General features: G+C 38.5%; 4 protein-coding genes across 5 annotated transcripts in view; 2 read left to right on the forward strand and 2 right to left on the reverse strand.

The window, feature by feature from the left end:
- Nucleotides 1-521: 521 nt before the first annotated feature.
- On the reverse strand, nucleotides 522-22,324 carry LOC139948536 (fibrinogen C domain-containing protein 1-A-like). 2 transcript variants are annotated; one of them, XM_071946715.1, is made up of 6 exons: nucleotides 8,238-8,273; nucleotides 5,690-5,846; nucleotides 4,113-4,275; nucleotides 3,366-3,493; nucleotides 2,922-3,180; nucleotides 522-2,653 (listed from the first exon to the last, which is right to left on the reverse strand). In XM_071946715.1, the coding sequence occupies exons 3-6, from the start codon at nucleotides 4,126-4,128 to the stop codon at nucleotides 2,394-2,396; spliced, it is 663 nt and encodes a 220-aa protein (XP_071802816.1). In that variant the 5' UTR covers nucleotides 4,129-4,275; nucleotides 5,690-5,846; nucleotides 8,238-8,273; the 3' UTR covers nucleotides 522-2,393. The 2 variants fall into 2 exon arrangements, with proteins under 2 accessions (XP_071802816.1, XP_071802815.1); XM_071946714.1 differs by lacking the exons at nucleotides 4,113-4,275; nucleotides 8,238-8,273 and adding an exon at nucleotides 22,249-22,324.
- The window catches only part of LOC139948539 (F-box/LRR-repeat protein 6-like), a 30,521-nt gene continuing 14,932 nt past the window's right edge, over nucleotides 6,851-22,439 (forward strand). The window contains exon 1 of the mRNA XM_071946719.1: nucleotides 6,851-6,862. The gene's annotated coding sequence lies outside the window, so the exon portion shown is untranslated. The remainder of the gene's footprint in view (nucleotides 6,863-22,439) is intronic.
- LOC139948537 (uncharacterized) lies at nucleotides 8,834-11,497 on the forward strand. Its single transcript, XM_071946716.1, has 3 exons — nucleotides 8,834-9,160; nucleotides 9,798-9,977; nucleotides 10,617-11,497. Exons 1-3 carry the CDS (start codon nucleotides 8,857-8,859, stop codon nucleotides 10,979-10,981), a joined length of 849 nt encoding a protein of 282 aa, XP_071802817.1. The 5' UTR covers nucleotides 8,834-8,856; the 3' UTR covers nucleotides 10,982-11,497.
- LOC139948534 (putative nuclease HARBI1) lies at nucleotides 13,912-18,681 on the reverse strand. The gene is made up of 4 exons (XM_071946713.1): nucleotides 18,481-18,681; nucleotides 16,523-16,989; nucleotides 15,842-15,943; nucleotides 13,912-15,472 (listed from the first exon to the last, which is right to left on the reverse strand). The coding sequence occupies exons 1-4, from the start codon at nucleotides 18,667-18,669 to the stop codon at nucleotides 15,193-15,195; spliced, it is 1,038 nt and encodes a 345-aa protein (XP_071802814.1). The 5' UTR covers nucleotides 18,670-18,681; the 3' UTR covers nucleotides 13,912-15,192.

Genomic DNA, 22,439 nt, shown 5'->3' on the forward strand with positions numbered 1-22,439 from the left:
AAAAGATGCCAACATCACGACATCATCTTCTAAGACTCTCCCCGAGAGTCCTCAACCCATACAGGTCCGCAGTGTGTTGCAAGAGCCATAGAGAGGTTTAATCACTGCAACGAAAGTGACTGCACCCAGTTTATGAAGTACTACGTTGTACCCATGACGCCAAGATTCTAATTGATTAATTAATTAATAAACGAACATCGATTGCTTTTATGGACTGAAACAAATCTCATTAGAATCAGTGTATTTTTCTACACATAATATGATATTTAGGAAACTAACAGATAAATTATTTTGAAGTTATTGTGTTTTTGACCAGTTTCAAGTATAGATTTGAAGAGCCATTGTGTTTGTGCACAGACACCAAACTTGCATTACATGACGTCATGGTGACGTCGTCCGAAATTTTATGTCAGAAATCACCTTAGCAGGACCTGACTTATGTCTACGGCGGTCTACTTTTTGAGATATGGTGTTAACTAGGTTTGCTAATTAAATATTCATAAGCTTAATTAAGGCTTATTAATTAACAATTTTATTTTTTTTACGATAAGAATTAAGCTTATGTTCTAAGCTTCAATTTGGTATAATAAACTCACTCTTTCGTATTATGGTTTAGGAGATTAGGCTGCCGCAAAAACGTGTACAAACGCTATGGGATTTAGGGAGAAACAAAGAATAATAATAATAATAAAAATAATAAAAATCTCGACGAAAACAACACCTGTTCCGACGGACGGTCGGAACAGCTAAATATTGATCTATCGATCACTCCGTAAACAAAAGAACTTTGAATACTTGAAAGTGTAAAATTAAATCTACCGAAATTCCCTGAAAGACCCTAGGCTATAATTATTTAACGTACGGCACATCCCGCCAAATCTTCCCGCTATAGACTGTGAAAGCCCCGCCTGTCGTAACAATGATCGAGATAACTCAAACAAAGACTACTCTATTCTAAAACTTCAGACTGAAATCAACTCTAATCGATGAAGGACCAAAATCACCTTAGTTGTCACTAGATTGAATTTTAATTTTAATACTTTCAGAAAAATAAAATCTTCCTTTTAAATCATATTGATACACAACGTTCCAACACTGCGATTGTTCTAAATACAAAGACATTTTTCATACAGCTCAAATAGTTTGTTAAAAGTTATAACAATGAAACAAAATTAATACTTGGGACACTATACTTAGTTTGATAAAATTATTACTTAATTTTAAAAGAAAGGACCGTAAACCTTTTCTTGCTCTCCGAACTACAAATGATTTTAAGACGAAAAATGACACTATCGGTAATAATCGAATAAAAATGTATAACTTTAAGGAGTAAGCACAACAAAATAATGCTTAGCAGCCAAAAATACAATCTGATACAATCTCACATAATATGTGACTAGTTTCCTGCTTGTAACTTCTGCGCAGCAAACTATAAAGCAATACTTGAGGGTGACAGTTTGTTTTTAGGCCAGGATTGAAAACATTTTGTTCATTGTGTATTATGTTTAAAAAAAATTGTGGCATTAAATTATCGACTCTTAAGCAAGGTTGCCACCCCCCCCCCCGCTAAAATAATCTATATTTATCACACAATCTCCATCAAGAATGTTTCGCGAACTAATTTCATCGGTTGCCAATGGTTACCAGTATCACTATCAACACTTTTTTTTTGTTTTTTTACAAATAAGCACAGGGACAAGCAATCAAAATGCTTCAAAGGGGCCAATTGGAATAAAAGTCAATAAATATTGACCGATATCTCTTCTCTGGAAACTATGGGTATGATGGTAACCTCATCGCTTGTCATCCATTTTCGTATAAAATATTCTCGTTTGATTATTGCGTTGTCAGTGTTTTCCTGTCGTTTAATTAATTCATTAGTTTGAAATAAACAATAACTTCGGTGTTTAAACAATATTCGTTTGTTCATTTCATTTTGATTATTTATAACTAATGTTTATATTTAATACTCCTTTCATACCGTAAACGCTCTCCCCCCCAAAAAAAAAAAAACAACAAAAAAAAAAACACCAAAAACCAAACCTCCCCAACAACATCAACAATAACACCGACATCTATAAATCCATAATTAAGTTACTTAATTGTGCAGAGGTGATTTAAACTTTGGATGAGCACAATTATGTTCAAAAGCTAAACCTGCTTAAGCTATCAAAACAGTTCCGTTGTCAGCAAATATATAATTAATTTTATTAGAGGCCACTGATAGACTTTGAAATTATTAGTGAGTTTTCTATTTCTGAATATTTAGCATTTTATGGGGGAGCTTGTGAGACTTTTGCTGCTCTGAGCGTTGGTGAGCACGGGCACTACTTTTGAAGGAAAAAAAATGTGAAAAGGTCCGTCCAAAAGTCTCCCAAAACAAGGTGAGCCCTCTACGATGAAAGGAGACGAATTTTCATTTCAGTCTCTTTCAGTGAGTATTCAAACCCCTTCCAAGCTACCCACTGAAGACCCTGATCCCTCTGGGTAACTCCCCCTCCAATCAGATAATTGCCGTTGAGGGCGCACCGGTGGCAGGCGTTGTACCACCACCCACCATTCAGCCAGATAGCACAGTTGCCTCCAGTCGCACCATCGCTGTCATAATCCATGGTGGTGAAACCGAAATTATTGTGATGTGTCATCGAGTCACCTGCAAAAGAATGGAACCTTCTTTAAGAAGAGTTCGTATTTACACCACCCTCATTTTTTAGTGGAACCCACCCCTCTCTTGCACCCCCATGAGGTCGGAAAAAACCCACATGAATGGTCCAACAAACCAAAAGGCCCCCATGTTTTGACCCTACTTGTCACCCGAAGAAAAGTCTGGTTGTGCCACTGTCACGTTTCTTGTAAGAGTTCATGATTTGTGGTTGAACAGAGACAAACTGAACCATATAGGAAAAGTTAGCAGAGCTCACCTGCAGTGCCCGAGTATTGGCCAACATTCAGTCTGAATCCTGGTGATGCTCCGATGCTGAACACGTCATACTGCGCATAGGCCACGCCTCCTACCCAGTCAGTCATATCAACCCTGAGTTGCCATTGGCCGGTTGAGGTGACGTCATGCAGAAGTTGGTTTCCTAGCCAGAAGTTTCCATTGATGTCACCAAAACCGTCTGCATAGCTCTGGTGATTTTGGTAGAAATTGAGAGATGCGTCCGTTCGTCTCTGAAATACCTGGAATATTATTCAAATAATAAATAATAATGTACCCTGACATACCCTTCAAAATCTGGGAGGATGAATTGAAAATGGTCGGTGTGTCATTATTGTTAAATGAACAGACAAAGCAAAATCACAAAACGACAAAACAGAAAAGCAAAAATCAAACAAAGAAATAAAGATGGTTTAGTTTGACGTACGATCCAACCACCGCTATCTGTGTCCATGTCACAGTACACCTGAACGCCCCCAACGGCAGACCCCTCGTAGTGAATCGTGTACACTCCACTAGCTGGCTTGTTGGTACAGTAGTAGGATGCGCTGGCATCTGTTTAAAGGAACCAACACAACAAAATTGTTTTTAAATACCGATTTTGTTAATAAAAGAAGCAAATTAAATTGGGCCAATACATGCACAAACGCCATCTTAAATATAATATAACGCAAGGAGTGTGGGAGACGGAGTAGTGGAACATAAATCCGGCTGCCAAAATGGCCGCCGTTGCAAAAGACCGTGTCCGAATCGGCTTGCCATGATGGTATCTTGTGTCGCTGAACTCTTATTTCACAAAATGCGCATTGAGACATGCAACTTAATTAATCTGAAACAGGTGCGTAGGTCTATTGTTCTTCTCGCCAATAGGCCATGAATCTTCTTTGTAAACCAGAGCTGCTTTTCTGTACATAGTTCATTTCTAGCTAGTTACTTATTGTAATCTTATATAGTTTAACTACGTTATTTTTGTCATAATTAAAATGTTTTAAGCGCTTTTAATTTTGTTACCTTTCTACGCACTGTAAATTCTCATAATGAATTATTTTTTATAAAAGAGTACGAAATAAACGTCATATTGAATTGAATGAATAGAGTTGAGCATCATGTAGTTTTTTTGCAAGTCAAACAAACACGTTCCATGCACCACAATATGGGTCTTTTGTTTACATACCATCCTCTCGATCCATTGTCTGGGGCGTGGTTTCATTTTCAGCTGGTACCCATGGTTGATATTAAATTGTAGGTTTATCATGCGCATCTAATACTATAGACACCGAAGCTCAGCAATAACAATGCCGGTCCGCGATGCTTCCGTTATTAGCATTATACAGTTTCTATGGAAACGAAAGAAATCTTCTGTTCGATTCTGGTGTTTGTTTCTTTGCGAAGGCTATTGTGGTGGCCTGACACGGAATATTGACAATAATTGAGGACATAACTATTAACAACTCTTATAATAAAGCACGTATTATCACCATGACATCCCTATGCGCTGTCAGTATTTCCCTACATGGTATAATCATTTTGAAGTATGAGATCTTTGGTAACATAGCACTATTTAATGGTTTGCGTGGTGCTGCGGCGTATTATGCAGCCATCAAACCAGGAACACCGGGGTATAGACCCCTATTAAAGTGCATTTGGTTCTTGTGCATTCACAGACGGCGCGAATTTTGACTTCAGGGTTTGCCTTTAGTGAGAACTTTCATCTGTGGTATTTTAAAAAGTGCTGGGTACCAGTCATATATAATATAAAAGACGGTCTGTTAACTGGTCACATATTGACCCTGCTAGGCACTGGTAATTTAGAGTGGGGTTAATAGTGAGGTACAACATGACGAGAATAACATTTTAAACGCATGACGCGTTAATTTCAGTGCTATATAATATGCAAACGTATATAAACTGATTGAATATGACGTCATTGACAGCCATCTTTGATGACAGACAATGAAAACGTGCCCGCGCCACGCCCCCCCCCCAGGTGGGGGGGGGCTATTAACAATCAGGACACTCAGTTCGTTTCACAAATTAATTGTTGATGCGTGCTCAGCAGTTGCCACTAGTTACCATTTCTCGGTAGTTAGAAGGTATGGAGCCGCAGAATAATGGGCCATTAAATAAAACACAACATAAAAATATCAGCGAAAGGACTAGCCAATACGGGTTTTTACCTTTAACGGTTCAATTTTAAAAACAAGGAAGTAGAAATGTGGTTTTCAACCAGTTGCCTAAAAGTCCAAGGTAACAGTTTAAGGTGAGACATGGTTCTCAAAAATGTTAATGAGACGTGGTAACGGACCCATCCACTTGCGGAGATAAACTTAGCTTATTTCGATAATAAAAAAGGGTTGATCGACCATGTTATGACGTTAGTGACCACATAACACTTTTATTCATAATACATTATAAACATGACCACTGGATCACTAGTGACCAAATATAAACTGTTCCAAGTATTTATGTTTCCACTTTCATGCACAAGCATTAAATCACGCATGTTTCCATACTTTTGTTAAACTATAGGGAAGTTCTTTGAGCTACTGTTGCATTCAATTTATTTTACGCGCTCACATGTTTTGATGGCACAGTACTCTGGATACAATGGTGAACACACCTCGGTGTAAGGGAACAACCAACTAATAAAATAATTCTTACAATCTTTAATCGAAAGTTAAACAAACAAAACATGGACAAGGTCAGGCCTAATTCTCTTTAACAATGTAACTCATATTCATTTCGACTTACCAGTCGTTGCTGTTGGTGTTGTGGTTATTTGTGGTGTTGTGGTTGTTTGTGGTGTTGTGGTTGTTTGTGGTGTAGTGGTTTCTTGTGGTGTGGTAACTCGTGGCGTAGGCCTAGTTGTAGCGGTTTCTGAAGACACATCTCCGTATAAACTCAATATCTGAAACCAATTCGAAAAGCATTGAGCCTTAAACCATTATGTGGATTTATATATATCGTCGGTCGCACCACGAACTGACCTAACTGACACAAAATCACACATTTTCGCAAATTTGTTTTCAAACAAATTATTGACAAACTCAATGCTGTTAACATTATCAGCAAGTTTCAGTGCCTAATATGTAATAGTTTGGTAATTACACTAATTAGTATAAACGACGCATCGCTGGACTTGCCATTTTGTCTTTTCACAAAGTGACCTATTAGACCATGGGATGGGTATTGAAAAGGGGCCTATTTAGGGAGTTTCGTGGTCCCCATCTCCGGACCGCATGAAATTTGACGCACAAGGGTTTCCAATGGTACTGAATCCGAATTTGGTTGTTGCTAAGCTCTAAAACTGCACAGTTCGTGAACAGACCAATTTTTGGGTCATTTTAGGTCAAAACAGTATTTTTTGATAACGTCTGTATATACTGGGACTATTTAACGTCGTTCACGGCAGTTCAAGAACCTATTCCAAGTGTTTAATAGGAACAATGTAAATTTTCCCCTTTTCTGTCCGATTAACATGCAAAGGCCTACAACAAAAACCCATGATTTTTATTGATTGGACATCAAGTACAACGCCATTTGTTTTTTGCTGCTACGACGTGCGTGTGTTAAATTTTTATTATCACATGCGCGGCCGAGTTAGATGTGGGGCGCGGCCGAGTTAGATGTGGGGCGCGGCCGAGTTAGATGTGGGACGCAGACGCACTATTTGTTCGTATTCCACTCGCGCTTGTGTGATAACTTATAATTTTGTCGAACGAGCCTATGAATCGGCATTCTTTTATTCAGGGGTTTGAAGAAGTACTCTGTATGTTATAATGGTACAGTGTGAGAACGAAACACGATAATGCTTCGAATGACGTCACCCACATCGCAGGCTTCCGAGGATTTTTAGACCACTATTTGTCGCTGTAATTGTTTCTTTTCGGGATTCGGTGCAGGATTTTCGCCAAGCAACAGCAAGTAATGGATTTTCTGTATTTTATTTCATACCTACATACAAAAATTGCGTGGTCCAAAAGTGGGGGCTACGGTTTTGAACAATTCTAGCGATCATCCCATGGTCTATATCTAGATACGTCGCTTTACCAATGGTTAAACTATGCGCTACAGCGCGCGCGATTATGGCGCGCATGCAAATTTTCGTACCACGAAGTGACCTAACTGGGGAGCGTAGTATTTTCACAAAGTGACCGTAATATTATACAAATATTGACTGCTTCGAGTGCTATGGTTAAAACTATGACTCCCGAGGTGATCCCCGGAGCGTTCTATTTTCCCGAGGCGAAGCCGAGGGAAAAAAGAACGCTCCGGGGATCACCGAGGGAGTCATAGTTTTTAACCATTGCACGAGTAAAAGCAGTCAATATTTGTTCTATAACACCCCAAACATTTCTAAATACTGGGGTCGATTTCACAAAGGTAGTCCTAACTTAGGACTAGTCCTAGGAGTTACGACTAGTCCTAGACTTAGGATCGGTCCTAGCTAAGATCGACCCTAAAATCGATTTCACAAAACTCGTCTTAAGCAGGACTAGTCTTAATTTTGATAAAGCCGTAAACTATTTATTGAACGAGGCTGGAATGGTTTATGTTACGGCTGTTTAACGTCTGTTATAATGCAAAAACAAAACAGTCGTCGGGAAATCAAGCGCGCTGTAAATCAAGATGGCTGATTGGCGAGTCGACACGGCGCAACTTTTTGGCTCCAAACTTTTCGGGAAATGTCGTCTGCAACTTCATAATAACACGTAAGTATGGTATGGAAATTATGCAGAGATTGTGAACGTGAGAATCCAGTTTCTATATGGTGTAACTGCTAATCTTCTAGTGCTAGCTAGATCGATCATTACATAGTAATCATCAAAAGTTCCAATACAATTTCTCAATCGGCAAATTGAGCATACATACGTTAACACATGGCTGGTTATCGTTGTCGTGTAGCCACTTCTCTTTTTTAATTTTACTGTTTAGGCCTAGGCCTGCTTTGTTATTTTTGTCGCACTCGTCATACGCAACGTAGGCCGGCTATATACTCACTGCCAAGTGATATTTTGTTTTCACTAACTAAGTTAAGTATCAATCATCGGGTATTCCTACTCCTAGAACTATTTCGGTTTCGTCCGGCTATCGTCTCCCGTAACCTCATAGGTTTATATCTCTCACGCGTACAACGACCCATGGTTCAATGAATTTCGGCATCAGGAATCTCTCTTTTTTTTTTTTTAATCTCGCCAAAATTAGGCTCTATGTGTCCTTTGATGTATCAATGTGTATTCTTTTGACCAGAGAATCCACTCCACAATCTCAAAAATTGTTAAAAATGATAAATTCTTACCGTAATTTCAGATTCCCTATCTACTGTACGTGTTACTCCTCTGCCAACAATAATTGAAAATTACCCGACCTCGTTTTGCGAAAATGCGTCACGAGAGGGCGGGTACGATCCGTGATTTGTGTACAAAACATACACGGAACCACGAAGCTCGCACAGGGTACCAGTATGTACACTTTTTGCACACAGCCGTTTACATACTGGTACCCTGTGCGAGCTTCGTGGTTCCGTGTATGTTTTGTACACAAATCACGGATCGTACCCGCCCTCTCGTGACGCATTTTCGCAAAACGAGGTCGGGTAATTTTCAATTATTGTTGGCAGAGGAGTAACACGTACAGTAGATAGGGAATCTGAAATTACGGTAAGAATTTATCATTTTTAACAATTTTTGAGATTGTGGAGTGGATTCTCTGGTCAAAAGAATACACATTGATACATCAAAGGACACATAGAGCCTAATTTTGGCGAGATTAAAAAAAAAAAAAAGAGAGATTCCTGATGCCGAAATTCATTGAACCATGGGTCGTTGTACGCGTGAGAGATATAAACCTATGAGGTTACGGGAGACGATAGCCGGACGAAACCGAAATAGTTCTAGGAGTAGGGTATTCCAATCATTATGCCTAAACATCATCCTGACGATAATAATAATAACCGGCGATCAAGATCGAGCAATTGGACATACGAGGAGGTTTGTCTGTTGACCGAGTTCATGAAGCTGCACAAGCATCAGCTTGTAGGGACTAACAGCGATGGAAAGGGCTCGGTAAATGTGATGAAGGTGAAGAGTCATTATTGGAAAGAGATGGGAGCTGTCCTCGTACAGAATGGTTGTTCTGCGAGGCCATGGAGTAAAATCAGAAAGAAGTGGAACACTGTAAAGAGTGATGCGAGGAATTATCACAGGGAGTGCACAAAAACAGGTGAGTTTTAATTCTTATTAAAATATCCTCGACTCCAGAACTATCACTTCATGGAGTCATATGTTATCGACCCTCATATGTTATTGACGCTCATATGTTTTTGACCCCCATATTATGTTTTCGACCCCTAACTTTGATTCCCGTTTACCGCCACACTGTGCAAACTCCACCGCTGACAAAAGCTCTGCTGTTTACTCACGGTGTGTATTTTCGTTGTCGGGCTTAATCATGTGGAGAATCAAGTTTCATGTCGTGGGTTATATTTAATAGCCTACTCAAATATTTATAAAATTCTTGTTTTTCTTTATATAGATTAGAACTATCACCTTTTTACAAGATAATACAATAACATAATAATATTGTAAACGTATACATGTATTTATTATGATTAGGCCTATAGGTGCTCTAAAAAAAATTCTCTTGTATACAAATTCCATTGGAAGTGAAAGTGAAACATTTAATTTTGAACTGTTTCAAACAAGATTTTAACCAAAGGAAGATGAAAACCTGTTTTTTAAATTAAGTGCACGTCATCTTGCTTGGTATAAAATAATGTATAATGTTGAACAAAAAAGGCCAACCTCATTCCTTAAATACAACCTCAGACTTTTTTGTATTATGTGTCGTTTATTTTTAGGTGGAGGGGAAAGGCCACAACCTAACCGCATATATGATAAAGTGCTTGAGGCGTTGTCGCCTGTGGCCAAGGATGGGATTGTAACCCAACAGGATGGAGAGTCCGATCCCATGAACGCCATGCCTTCAACATCACCAACCCCTACATGTGTTGAAGAAGCAATGGAAATCATCTCGAATGGTAACCGAAGACGAGTCAGTTCTCTTTGTTAAAGGAACACGTTGCCTTGGATCGATCGAGTTGGTCTTTGAAAATCGTTTGTAACCGTTTGCTATAAAGTTGATATGGTTAGAAAGATGTTGTAAAAGTAGAATACAATGATCTACACAAATATGCCTCAAAATTGCGTGGTTTTCGTTTTACCTCGTCGACTAACACAGTCGGCCATTTATGGGAGTCAAAAAGTTGACTCCCATAAATGGCCGACCGTGTCAATTCGCGACGTAAAATGAAAACCGTGCAATTTTGAGTGATACTTGTGTGGATCATTATATTCTACTTTTTAAACATCTTTCCAACCATATACATTTCATAACAAACTGTTTCAAAGGCTTTTTTATAGACCAACTCGTCCGATCCAAGGCAACGTGTTCCTTTAATGTTAGGCTTTACCAATAACTAGGGGTCATAATAGAGGATTATCATTAAACATTCAGTGATAAAAATTTTGATGAATCAAATTTAACTTCGACATGTACTTCTTACAAACTACAATTTTTGCAAACACTAAGATTTTAAGGGTAAAAAAACAACATTTTAATTATATTAATATTTTAAGAAAATAATTATTAATTTCACTTTCAACTTTTTTCTCTCAAGCTATTATACAAGATGATTCAAGAGGACGGTATCAAGAGGAAGAAGAGGAAGAGGAGACAGATGACGATGAAGAGAGTCTCTCCCACGAAACAGCCTGCCCCCAAGAAACCACCTGTCCCCAAAACACCGGCCAACATACTGTCTGCCCTCCACCAGTCACCAGCAAGCCACATCAAAAAACGGTGATGCAGCTTGAAAGGGACCGGCTGGATTTGGACCAAGAGAGGTTGCAGGTTGATAAGGAACACCTTCAAGTACTCACACAGATTTCTGGATCGTTGAAAGACATCAGTGAAAATTTGAAGATGTTTCTTAATGGAATTACATTCAATATTGTAAACTCACCAGCAGCAGATGAACCTTAGAGGAAATGATTACCTTTAAATGTCAGATTCAGTGGGCCAGTATCACTCATAGTTTGCCATAGGACACATGGAGTGACTGGCCTGGCCGGGATTCAAACCAACATTCTGGTAACTCAATCACCTTGTTTGTACATATATGTAACCCACTTAAAGATGATAAATTTAGTAGTTGGCCTCCTGAGCAAAGAACACAAACTCATAGTTATAAAATTAAGAATCAGTAATCACCTCTCAGTCCCTCGCTACAAAACCAACCGGTATAAAAACAGCCTCTCTCAAACAGCACTTGATTAATTGTTTTAAAGTGTTTATCCAGTTTCCATTTGTTAAATATTTTTAAATTTAATTTCTCTATTGTCCATGTCCAGTACTGTCAATGTTGATGTATAAGTTGCTGTCATTGTTTTCCATGACTGAGTCGCTGTCATTGTTGTCCATGTATTTGTCATTGTTGTTCATGTCTTAGTTGCTGTCATTGTTTCTTTTGTTGAGTTGTTGTCCTTGTCTGTTGCTGTCATTGTTTTCCATGACTGAGTCGCTGTCATTGTTGTCCATGTCTCTGTCATTGTTGTTCATGTCTTAGTTGCTGTCATTGTTTCTTTTGTTGAGTTGTTGTCCTTGTCTGTTGCTGTCATTGTTGTCTATGTCTGAGTTTATGTCTTTCTTCGTTTAATGTTGTCATATCCATGTATTTTGAATTTTAAAACAACTTTAAATGTTGTCTTATTGTTGTACATTTTAAACTATATACATTTAAATTTTTAACTTTTGTTAATGTTGTAAAAATAAAATTCATTTCAGCCTCCTTTAGGCTGTGAAGCTTTTATTTGTGAAATAAACCAATCAACAAATAATAATTAAATGATGCAAAACATGCACCACCTGTTGATTCACTTGTTTATAATGTTTGAGTGTTTTGGACTTTCGGTAAATATGCAATAAATGTTACCTTTAATTGAATATGAAGTGTTTGTGTTGTGTGGTTATTATTATGCCTTTTATTGTAATCCTAAATATGATTATGAAACATTTTATTAAATCAACCCACTCAACTTCAATTTTTTTTCTTCAAACTACCAGAATCAATTAGGCCTATTTACTTTAATAACCATAACTACATGTACATGCGAGAGGTCAAAATTTAATGGTCTTCGCTTACACAGCTAATGCAGAAATGTGGGGTTAGCCATCAATGTTGTACTGAAGCACAGAATGATGCAGTGTCTCGGATAAAATGCTCACTATACATGTACATTGTTTCTATGGTTGCACTTAATAAACTCTTTGATAGGTTAGTCTTTATGGTATTGAAGTAGAAGGCGAGTGTTACAATTTATATTACACTTGAGTTCTAGGATAAGATTGGCGTATACTCTTAGTCAGTGGTACAACTTATTATGAATTTTCTTGAGTATGAAGAAAAACTAGATTCTTATGTCATATTTGAGACGACACAGATTAACAAGTTGTCACAGGAAAAAAGTAAATGTCGAGAGACACCTAGAGCTTGGTGAATATGACGGCTCATTGATCAATCCATCCTACTATTATGTTTGACCACTCATGACATAAAAACGGTAAAATGACGTTAACCTTTGTACCTTGTTTTCAGGTGATGGGAAGAGTCTTACGAGGATAAAACATCTGGAGTGGTATTGCCATCTCAGTAAAGCCAGTGTGCGGCAGAGCAAGTTCGGATCTTTTCAAAATGGTAATTCAGGCCTTGCTCTTAAGCTTTTTGTTAAGTAGCCAACAGGGCTTATAAACTGTGGGTTCAACTTGCCCACATAACCTTTAGTAGCCCCCTGTTTTAAGTTGACAGGTGGTGTTTTCTAGCCCATAGCAAATTAACAGTGTACGCCACGCTAGTGTCAAGGTTGAACCCTGTAATTTAGAGGAGGGCGGGTGGGAAATCATGGACCCCTGACTGCACTACTCTGTGAGAGATTGCACCAGACCAGCAAATTTGTTGTTTTTATAATTGATCTGTTTAAATTACTGACATGTTTTATTTCTTCAAATCAATTAGTAATGGTGATGAGACAAGAATGAAGATGGAAACATCACCACTGAAAGAGAGGGACACGCAGATATGTTAGTGGAAGGAGACCAAGAGGACAAGCCATGGACTGCTGAAAAGATTTGTCATTTGACACTGGCAAGAGTGCATCTTTTAATAACAATTGTTCAAAAGATACTCAAGTGTGCTGGCAAAATATAAAGTGTGTTTACATATACTTAGCCAGCACACTTGAGTATCTTTTGAACAGATGTTATTAAAAGATGCACTCTTGCCAGTGTCAATTGACAAATCTTTTCATAGCAGAAGTACGCGCTGCACACAGCTTGCCTAAGCCAGAGAACTGATTGGAATTTGTGTTAATGTTTAAAAGTTAACCAATCAGTTGTCTGGCTCAGGCAAGCTGTGTGCAGCGCATACTTCTGCTAGGCTATAAAAGGGGCCAAAACTAGAGATCGGGGCTCAGTCGCTCCAGACTCGGGATCGCCACTCAAGACCTCAAGACTATTCAAGACCATTCAAGATGCAAATAATAACACACGTAAATGACACTACTCACTTTATTTAATGGCGAATCTGATTAGACACTTACAACATGAGCAGCCACGCTACCATGTACTGCTGCGTGCGAATGAACCAGCGAGCTGATTGAATGAATAGATGATTTCAGTTAATCCCGTTTAAAGGAACACGTTGCCTTGGATCGGTCGAGTTGGTCTTTGAAAAGCATTTGTAACTCTTTGTTATAAAATGCATATGATTAGAAAGATATTTTAAAAGTAGAATATAATGATCCACACAAGTATCACTCGAAATTGTGTGGTTTTCCTTTTACCTCGCAACTAACACGGTCGGCCATTTAAGGAAGTCGTATTTTTGACTCCAAAAAATGGCCGACCGTGTTAGTTCGCAAAGTAAAAGGAAAACCACACAATTTCGAGTGATACTTGTGTGGATCATTATTTTCTACTTTTAATCATCTTTCTAACCATATGGGCAATTCGTAGCAAACATGGACATGACACCAAAATATAGTGTTTGAAACAGCTTTCTTTCCACTTAGAAGTTATAGCTAACATATGAAACCAATTTTTTTGTTAGTTGTTGACAAGGAATGAACACAGAAAAGTGTAATGCGACTGACCATGGAGTTGCCCATATGCATTTTATAGCAAACGGTTAACACTTTCCAGAGACCAACTCGACCGATCCAAGGCAACGTGTTCCTTCGAATCAAGAGAGGGCACTATGTATATTTTTTAATTAAGCATGATTGAATAAAATACACACTGTGTAATTCCTTGAGGTTATAGTCAACCCTGTTTGAAACAGTTGATTCATTTCAATATGCCTCATTAATCCCACTTAGTGGAGTTAAGGAAATTCCCCCCTACGTTCAGTTTTTTTCCCTGTTGCTTTAGATTCAAGAGTGGTGGTTTGGTTTAAAGACACTAGACACTGTTAGTAATTGTCAAAGACTAGTCCTCACAGTTGGTGTATCTCAACATGTGCATAATAACAAACCTGTGAAAATTTGAGCTCAATTGGTCGTTGAAGTTGCAAAATAACTATGAAAGGAAAAAACACCCTTGTCACACGAAGTTGAGTGCTGATGGTTGATTTTGAGGCCTCAAAATCTAATGAGGTTCAGAATCAAATTCAGGGAAAATTACTTCGTTCTCGAAAACTGTGTCACTTCTGAGAGAGCTGTTTCTCACAATGTTTTATACTATCAACTACTCCCCATTACTCGTAATCAAAAAAAGGTTTTATGATAATAAATATTTTAAGTAATTACCAATAGTAGAGTTGTTCTTAGAGAACTGTCTTGCTTTATTCTACTGCTGCGGAGTAGGTAATCGGACGTTTGGGAGACTTCTCAGTTATGAAAAGAACTGTCCTGCTTTTTAACTATTACCAGGACGGATGGTATAGTTAATAGACTGGACTACTACTTTAGCTTATAGGATTGTATTTAACTGTACTGCTGCGGAGTCGGTTCTGAATTGGTCTCAACAGTTCAACTAGCTTGCTCTAGTCATCGTCAGGAGACTGCTATTTGCTGTTTTCACAAAATATGCGAACTCTGGATTAGTTGAAAACTTTACAGGTTACTTTTATGATGAGTATTTGGAAGATTATGTGACTGGCAAGGGAATACTGTTCCCAAAAATAAAACAACGCTATCTCTTTAAAAAAACCTGTTTATTAACATTTGCCTATGAAGCACACCATCACGAATTGGCCCGTCATATGGAAGATGATGATCATCATCTTCAACTTCGACTTCCCCTTCGAAAAGTAGCTCCGGCTCCCGAAACTCCTTTGACAGATTGAACAGAACACAACATGCCTTGATGATCAGACAGGCTTTTGGAGGTGCAACTCGCAGACCAAGTGATAAACAAGGAAATCTGCGCTTCAGTTGGCCAAATAGTTGCTCAATCTTGACCCTTGTCCTCCTGTGGGACCTGTAAAAATTGAACAATAAGCACAATTAAATAAATTCAATGAGTCCATGACAGAAGTTACTGCATTCTTCTAGAAAAACAATGCTGTATCACCCTTTAAATGGAATTAAATATGAACACAACGGGAGTTTTTATGAAGTTGAATCAGGAAAATAGAACGCCCCGGGGATCACCTGGAAGACATAGTTTTAACCGTAGCACTCGAAGCAGTCAATATTTGTGTACTATCAACCTCTCCCCATTACTTGTGGACAGTACTAAATTATTGGATTGGTCTTATTAGCTGTTGCAAAATTGATTTAACCCCCACAATTTAGAATTTGTATCAATATATGGTCAAACGCACTGATTAATATAATAGAAACCTACCTGTTGTAGCGTCTGTCTGCATTTGTCGCAGGCTCCGTCACTGGCGTCATAAGCCAAGGTCTCAGGGCATACCCAGTGTCTCCAATTAAGGTTCCTTGGAGTCTGCAATTTGAATTAAAAAAATAAAAGGTACATGTAGCTAAGCTTGAAATATTTGCACTCTGTAGAAAACATTTTGCAATTATTGTTGGTACATGTATATACAACTACAGTTGTCAATATTTCAAATGGATACTATTGCTCAAATAAAATTATTGGTATTTTTAATCACTTTGTTCTAATGTTTTGTTATACATAGAGTGCGTTCGTTTAGCTTCCCAGGGTCGACCCCGGTGTGTGGCGGTTTCTTTTTCCTGGATGAATGTGTGCAGATAATTACCTACGTTCGTCCTGGAAAAAAAACAAGCCACACACCGGGTTGACCCAGGGAAGCTAAACGAATGCACCCATTAGTTGGACAAAGTTATTGTTGCACTGCAATTTCTTCAAGGAAGAATAATCAATCCTTGAATTGCGTAAAGACAAGATGTATAATACCACACTGCCATTGTTGTTGACACTCACTTTTGCTGATGAGGAACATGTATGATCGTGATGTGCAAAAATAGTATATATTTCTGCATTCCACTCCCACTTTTTGACTAAAGAAGGGTCAGTACAAAAGTAGCCTGTTTAACTTACCTTCCATCGGTGAACATCTGTCCAAGCAGACTTCCATGCAGAACTGCACTATCATGTGAGCTTCCAGGCCATCTGGCAACCACATTAACTATCTTAAACCCAGCATCACAGACAACCTGCACATTAATACTGTGGTAACCTTTACGGTTAACGTAAAGGTGCTCATCTTCTCCAAGTGGAGCGCCATACAACTTGACATGTGTGCAGTCGATGGCACCTACCACACCCGGAAAACCTGATACTGCATGGAAGTCTCGCTTCACTCTCATCACATCTTGAATTTCCACGGGAAATGTGATGACCTCATTTGTCAATGTGGAGATGGCTCTTGAAACCTTATGAATAATTCTGCAAACTGATGCTGCACTGACATTATGGAGGTCACCTTCAACCATATAAAATGCCCCAGTGCCATAGAAGCGCAGTGTGGTGAGCAGCTGAAGAAGTGGTGGAATGGCATTGTTACACTGAAAATACAAAAATCAAAGAATCAGTGATTGTTTGTGGTCGATCATCAGGCCCTGGCCATGCTCAGATGCTGATGATCAGTAATGTATAAAGTCATATATACTAAATAAAGCCCAGCTCATAACTCCAGGGAATGCGAAGCGAATATAGCGACCACGTGAATTTGACATCACATCTCTGCCCACGCTGCGAGTATTATATGTGTACATGTTGACTGGCAATGAGGTAACTAGTGTACGTCTATTCCCCCCGAGGGACTTTGAGTGACCAGAAGTTCGGCCTCGGGAAATAGGCCCCTCTTGTCACTCACAGGCCCGAGGGGGAATAGACATTCACTAGTTACTGAATTATGCCAGTCAATATGTGTTTTATAATACAGCTCGGTCTTAAATGTGAAATAAGAACAGAAATCTGGAAAAGATAGGAAGTTTTGTAGTTGCTGTTCACAATTCAAGTCAAAAGAGGGCCCCTGTAACGGGGCACTATTTTCAAAGACTAGTGCCCGCTCTGTAACTAGTTCCCGCAAACACACGCGTGCAATCACTAAACTATATATTAGTTCATCCCACGTGACCGCGTTTCAGCCAACCAGAATACAGAAAAAGCAACAGGTGTGTTTTAACAACTCTTATTGCGAATATTCGTTGCGAATTTATGACGGCAATATTCACAAAGCTTAATTACACACTTCGCATTTGCATTCGCAGTAAGTATGAACCGGGCTTAACACTATGCTGCTTCTTCAGTTTTCAAGCCTTGTCAGGTGTTACTGTGTACTGTTTTAGCATGGAGGAATAATTCTAAATTATTCCTCCATGGTTTTAGTGTTAGTGTTACTGTTAGTCATTTTTACTTTTAGTTAGTGTACTGTATAACTATAATAATATTATAATAATCGGATAGGCCTAGTGTTAATTAATAATACTGTTATTTTAATAAATAGCTTTAAAATAAACAATAATAAGGCAAGATAACAATTAATAAAGTCCACATAGCTTTAAACCACTGTAGAATTGCCAAGTTCTCCATTCTTCCATGGTTCTCTCTGTTGTGCCGCCGCACGATCGTTTTGTGGCACAAACATTGCTCTCCCGAGTCCCCGTCTCACTCTGCCCCTCTCTCTCTGCGATTTTTAACAGAGTTGCCTCATCATCCTTGTTTCTACGACAACATGGCCGACAAGTGAAGTGGCTCAACTGTAGCCCCAGTTTTGATTAAGATAAATTAACATGTCATTTCATTATCAAACGGTGTGTTTCAACATGGTTTCAACAACCATATCGAACGTTTTGACATTCAACGACAAGGTCAGAGTGACAGAGGTCATCCAATGTTTACACTTTGCAACACACACATGACTCATGGTGGCGCTAAACAAAATAATCGCTTGGTAATGTGGGCGGTGTTTACAAAAATGTTAAATTTGGAGACGACGTATTATGATTGCTAATAAGTAAATAGGCCTATCGTCAAGATGTTCGAGGAATTACCTGTGTTCTGTGCTGTATCTGTCGACCAACCCTTTCCAACAGTTGGGTGATCCCAATTCGTGTAAAGCGATATCTTCGCGTGACTTCGTCGTCAGTCAGTGAATTTAGCGGGTTTCGCCTGGGCCGAAACAATCTCTCTCTCCGTAAAGCTCGCCTTGCTTCGTGGTCCGCCAATAGCAAAAGCGCCATTATTAATAAAAGCGGAAGGCAAGTGTGTTGAATATGTACTTATGTACGCATAATTTTTTTTATGACACAAATTCAATAGTTAGGACGACCCGTACACCAGTCCTAAGTTAGGACTGGTTCAGTGCCGTTGCCATGGAAGTTAGGAGGCATTAAACCCGTCCTAAGTTTTGTGAAATCGATTTTATTAAAACTTAGGACTAGTCCTAAGTTAGGACGAGTAACTCGTCCTAACTCGAGTTAGGACTAGTCCTAACTTTTTGTGAAATCCACCCCTGTACTATTATTATTAAGTTACAGACCTGAATGCTACAATCCACGGACGACGCGAATACAGATTGCAAACACTTTTACTTACTGTGATGCATGTAGTGTCGTGCAATCCGAAATGGTTACAGACTATTAGTTTATCATCCTCGTACACGCAACGGACGTCTGGGTACTGCACGCCGTGTGCTAGTCTGTCGGACTAGCGCACGGCGCCGTGTGCTAGTCTTCGGACTAGCGCATGGCAAACCGACGCACTATCACACGGCCGTCGTCTAGCAAAACTAAGACATGTCATGTGACGCGCTCTAAACCAATGAGCAGGCAGAATACTTGCAAGGGGTGTTATAAAGGTCTCTATTACGCATTGGTTTGTACACAGCGCGCTGCAGGCAAAAATGAAATTTTCAATTTCACAAGTGACCCATCTGTTTAGGAATTAATTAGGTGTTCGGGCCAACAGCCCGGAACACCTCTATTTTTGTTCGTTTTTTTATTTTTTTATTGATACTTCTTCTTCTTCTTCTTCTTCTTCTTCTTCTTCTTCTTCTTCTTCTTCTTCTTCTTCTTCTTCTTCTTCTTCTTCTGTACGTCCCTTGTCCCCCTACAAAAACATCTTTCCAAACATCGTATGAACTTGAAACTTCACACATAGTTAGATATTTATTAGGAGAAAAAACCGTGTGAGTAACGTCATGATGACGTCATCAATTCTTGAGTTATGAATATTCAAAGTTTATTAATTCAAAAAATCATAACTTTTGATCAACATGAGGGATTTTTACAATCGAAACATCATCGGAATCGTCATTGAAAACTCCGTAAACGCCTCACAGACATGACCCCATTTTGATGTTGTCTTCCGGCTCAAAAGAGAGGTTGAAAATTTCAAAATTCACGTCTAAAGAACAACGTAAATCCCCATTGGTATGTGCATAAACATTGCACGTGTATTAGCGGTGCAGCAGAGCACGCTCCAGTGATCGTCCATTCTGCTTATTAGCGGCGATTGTCCGCTAAAAAAATCACACTTCCCAAGCACATATAAAGTTGAAACTTCACACATAGTTAGATATGTATAAGGAGAAGAAACCGTTTGAGTTATGTCACGATGACGTCATCAATTCTTGAGTTATGAATTTTCAAAGTTTATTATTTCAAAAAATCATAACTTTTGATCTACATGATGGGTTGTTACAATCGACACATCATCGGAAAGTTCGTTAAAAACTCCGTAAATGCCTCGCAGACGTGATCCCATTTTGAGCTCGTCTTCTGGTTCAAAATCGAGTTTGAAAGTTCACAATTTCTTGTATAAAGAACTACGAAATTTCCCCATTGGTTGTGCGTAACACTTGTGGCGTACACGTGTAGTGTATTAGGCATAATTTATTTGGTGGCATGCTGCCAAGTTTGTTGTACTCTGTGCCATAGCGTGATATGCATAGAGCTATATAGCTATGCAGAACGCTGCGAAAACGATTTCATTTCAATCTTCAGCGTCAAATTGTTCAAATGTTACCCTTCTGATGGCTTAGTGGTCAATGTGGAATCGAAGACGAAGTTTCGCTGAGATGGCCACCTACTTCAGTGATTCATGGGACTTTTAATTATGTGAGAAAACAACAGTACAAAATGACGAACATTGGTTATGTTTTGGTTAAACACCGAGAAGAATAGAGACGTTACATCGATCGACCACTCCCCCCGGGCGAAGGGCGTTTTGGGCCCACGGAATTCACGTCAGTATTACGATATCTATTACTTCTTGAACTTAGCATAATCATCAATTGTTTTGATTATTTGTTAAAACAACTATCCAAGTTATTTTGAGTTAAATATTTTAAAGAAAAAAAATCTCTGAAATAACATAAGCCCTTTCAAACTTTCTCTAGTAGGAAAGGACGTTACGTAAACTAATCTATTTCTACCTCCATGCACAGACATGGATGTTACAATACAAAACATTCAAAGAAAACAGAATGGTTAAAGCATAAGGCCCAAGCAATTAGGAGTGGTCTTGCTAAAATAAACTGCCGGATTAAACAAAACTTTAGTACAAACAAATCAATAAAACAATCCAGATTTTCATCTTCTTCTTCTCTTCGTCCCTTGTCCTCGAACAAAAGCACACTTCCCAAACTCGCATGAACTTGAAACTTCGCACATAGTTAGATATGCATTAGGAGTGGAATAATGTGTTAGTTAGGTCATGATGACGTCATCCATTCTTGAGTAATAAAAAATCAAATTATTATTTCAAAAAATCATTATTTTTGATCCACGTTTTTTTTTTTTACTTTTTTTTTTATAAATATTATCAATAGAGCGCGAAAAAGCTTCATGAAGAATAGTCTTCGTTCAAGGCGGTTAAAACATACATGCCCCTTACAGTCTTTTCTTCAGTCGTCAGTCAATATTTCCTAAGTTCATATTTCCTAAACTACATAAGCTATTTTGACAATCTGTACATCATATGAAAGGGCTTTACGTACTTGACAGAAATGGATATGTTGGTGAACTTTCGTTGACCTTTTGACCTGTCTAAACGGGAAGTGACTGTGAAATGATTTGAAAGGGCGTGGTTTATTGGCTTTTAGGTCGAAATAAACATCCTTTGATGCTTTACCATCACACCATACAAGTCTGGCAAAGGTCTGGTTTAAAACAAATATTACCGATGACGTCACCAAACATACACTTTTACTAGATGACGTAATCATGTGGTTTTGACAGTTTTTGTAATTTGAATCATTTATTACAAATCTTGAGAACAAAGCAAGGTGTAATATTTGTTTTTTAATCCAGGCTTTTACTCCCGGAAACCGAACACCTTGAGTTTGTTCACAAACTCTCAATCTCTAGTTACTTATTAAAATAGTTTTAGGGATTAAAACACATTGATAGTTCTGTATGAATAAAGTATTCAGCTTTGTTTTCGTCATAAAATAATACAATAAAGTTGGTAAGCAGACTCCGAAACAGCAGTTTCAAAAGTAGTGCAACTTCAATCGTGATTTTCTCTGAACACGTTTTTTAAAACAGTGAACGAGTTAGGTCAGTTCGTGGTACGAACGACGATATACAAAAATTTATTTTGTTATTAAAATATAAACATGGCTTCCCCTCATGAAGTGAAGCAGAATGTCAAATATATTTGCCGTCATTTCGGCAAAATGAAATATCTATTTTCATTGCGGAAGTTGGCCAGACTAAATTTGGCTCTCCTTACCAGATTTTGTAACATTGGTCAAAAACGGGAGAAAGACATGACCAACGGTAATAACAATGCATGGTAATTAACACCAAACTTACCCGCAAATCTTCACCCTCCTCCGGTCCGCAATACACGTCTCCATCTCCCATCTCACCAACATACAATCTTCCTATAGCAGCACTGTTTAATTGACATTCCTGCATCTTAATGCGGTAATTTATCGACTCGCACTTAATATTAGAAAAGCATCTACTCATACACCGAATTTTTGACGTTACGTTATACCACA

The sequence above is a fragment of the Asterias amurensis genome, chromosome 15, assembly GCF_032118995.1.
Source record: "Asterias amurensis chromosome 15, ASM3211899v1".
In the NCBI taxonomy this organism is placed as follows: Eukaryota; Metazoa; Echinodermata; class Asteroidea; order Forcipulatida; family Asteriidae; genus Asterias; species Asterias amurensis.

What these genes read in the sequence shown, in the direction of transcription:
- LOC139948534 (XM_071946713.1), bottom strand. Translation starts at nt 18,669, where the DNA reads ATGGCGCTTTTGCTATTGGCGGACCACGAAGCAAGGCGAGCTTTACGG. An exon ending in CAGATGTTCACCGATGGAAG is followed by an intron (nt 15,944 to 16,522) that starts GTAAGTTAAACA and finishes TTCAAATTGCAG; the next exon opens with ACTCCAAGGAACCTTAATTG. An exon ending in GCAGACAGACGCTACAACAG is followed by an intron (nt 15,473 to 15,841) that starts GTAGGTTTCTAT and finishes CAATTTTTACAG; the next exon opens with GTCCCACAGGAGGACAAGGG.
- LOC139948537 (XM_071946716.1), top strand. Translation starts at nt 8,857, where the DNA reads ATGCCTAAACATCATCCTGACGATAATAATAATAACCGGCGATCAAGA. An exon ending in CAGGGAGTGCACAAAAACAG is followed by an intron (nt 9,161 to 9,797) that starts GTGAGTTTTAAT and finishes GTTTATTTTTAG; the next exon opens with GTGGAGGGGAAAGGCCACAA. An exon ending in AATGGAAATCATCTCGAATG is followed by an intron (nt 9,978 to 10,616) that starts GTAACCGAAGAC and finishes TTTTCTCTCAAG; the next exon opens with CTATTATACAAGATGATTCA.
- LOC139948536 (XM_071946714.1), bottom strand. Translation starts at nt 22,299, where the DNA reads ATGGGAGATGGAGACGTGTATTGCGGACCGGAGGAGGGTGAAGATTTG. An exon ending in AACACCAACAGCAACGACTG is followed by an intron (nt 3,494 to 5,689) that starts GTAAGTCGAAAT and finishes TCCTTTAAACAG; the next exon opens with ATGCCAGCGCATCCTACTAC. An exon ending in CCAATACTCGGGCACTGCAG is followed by an intron (nt 2,654 to 2,921) that starts GTGAGCTCTGCT and finishes ATTCTTTTGCAG; the next exon opens with GTGACTCGATGACACATCAC.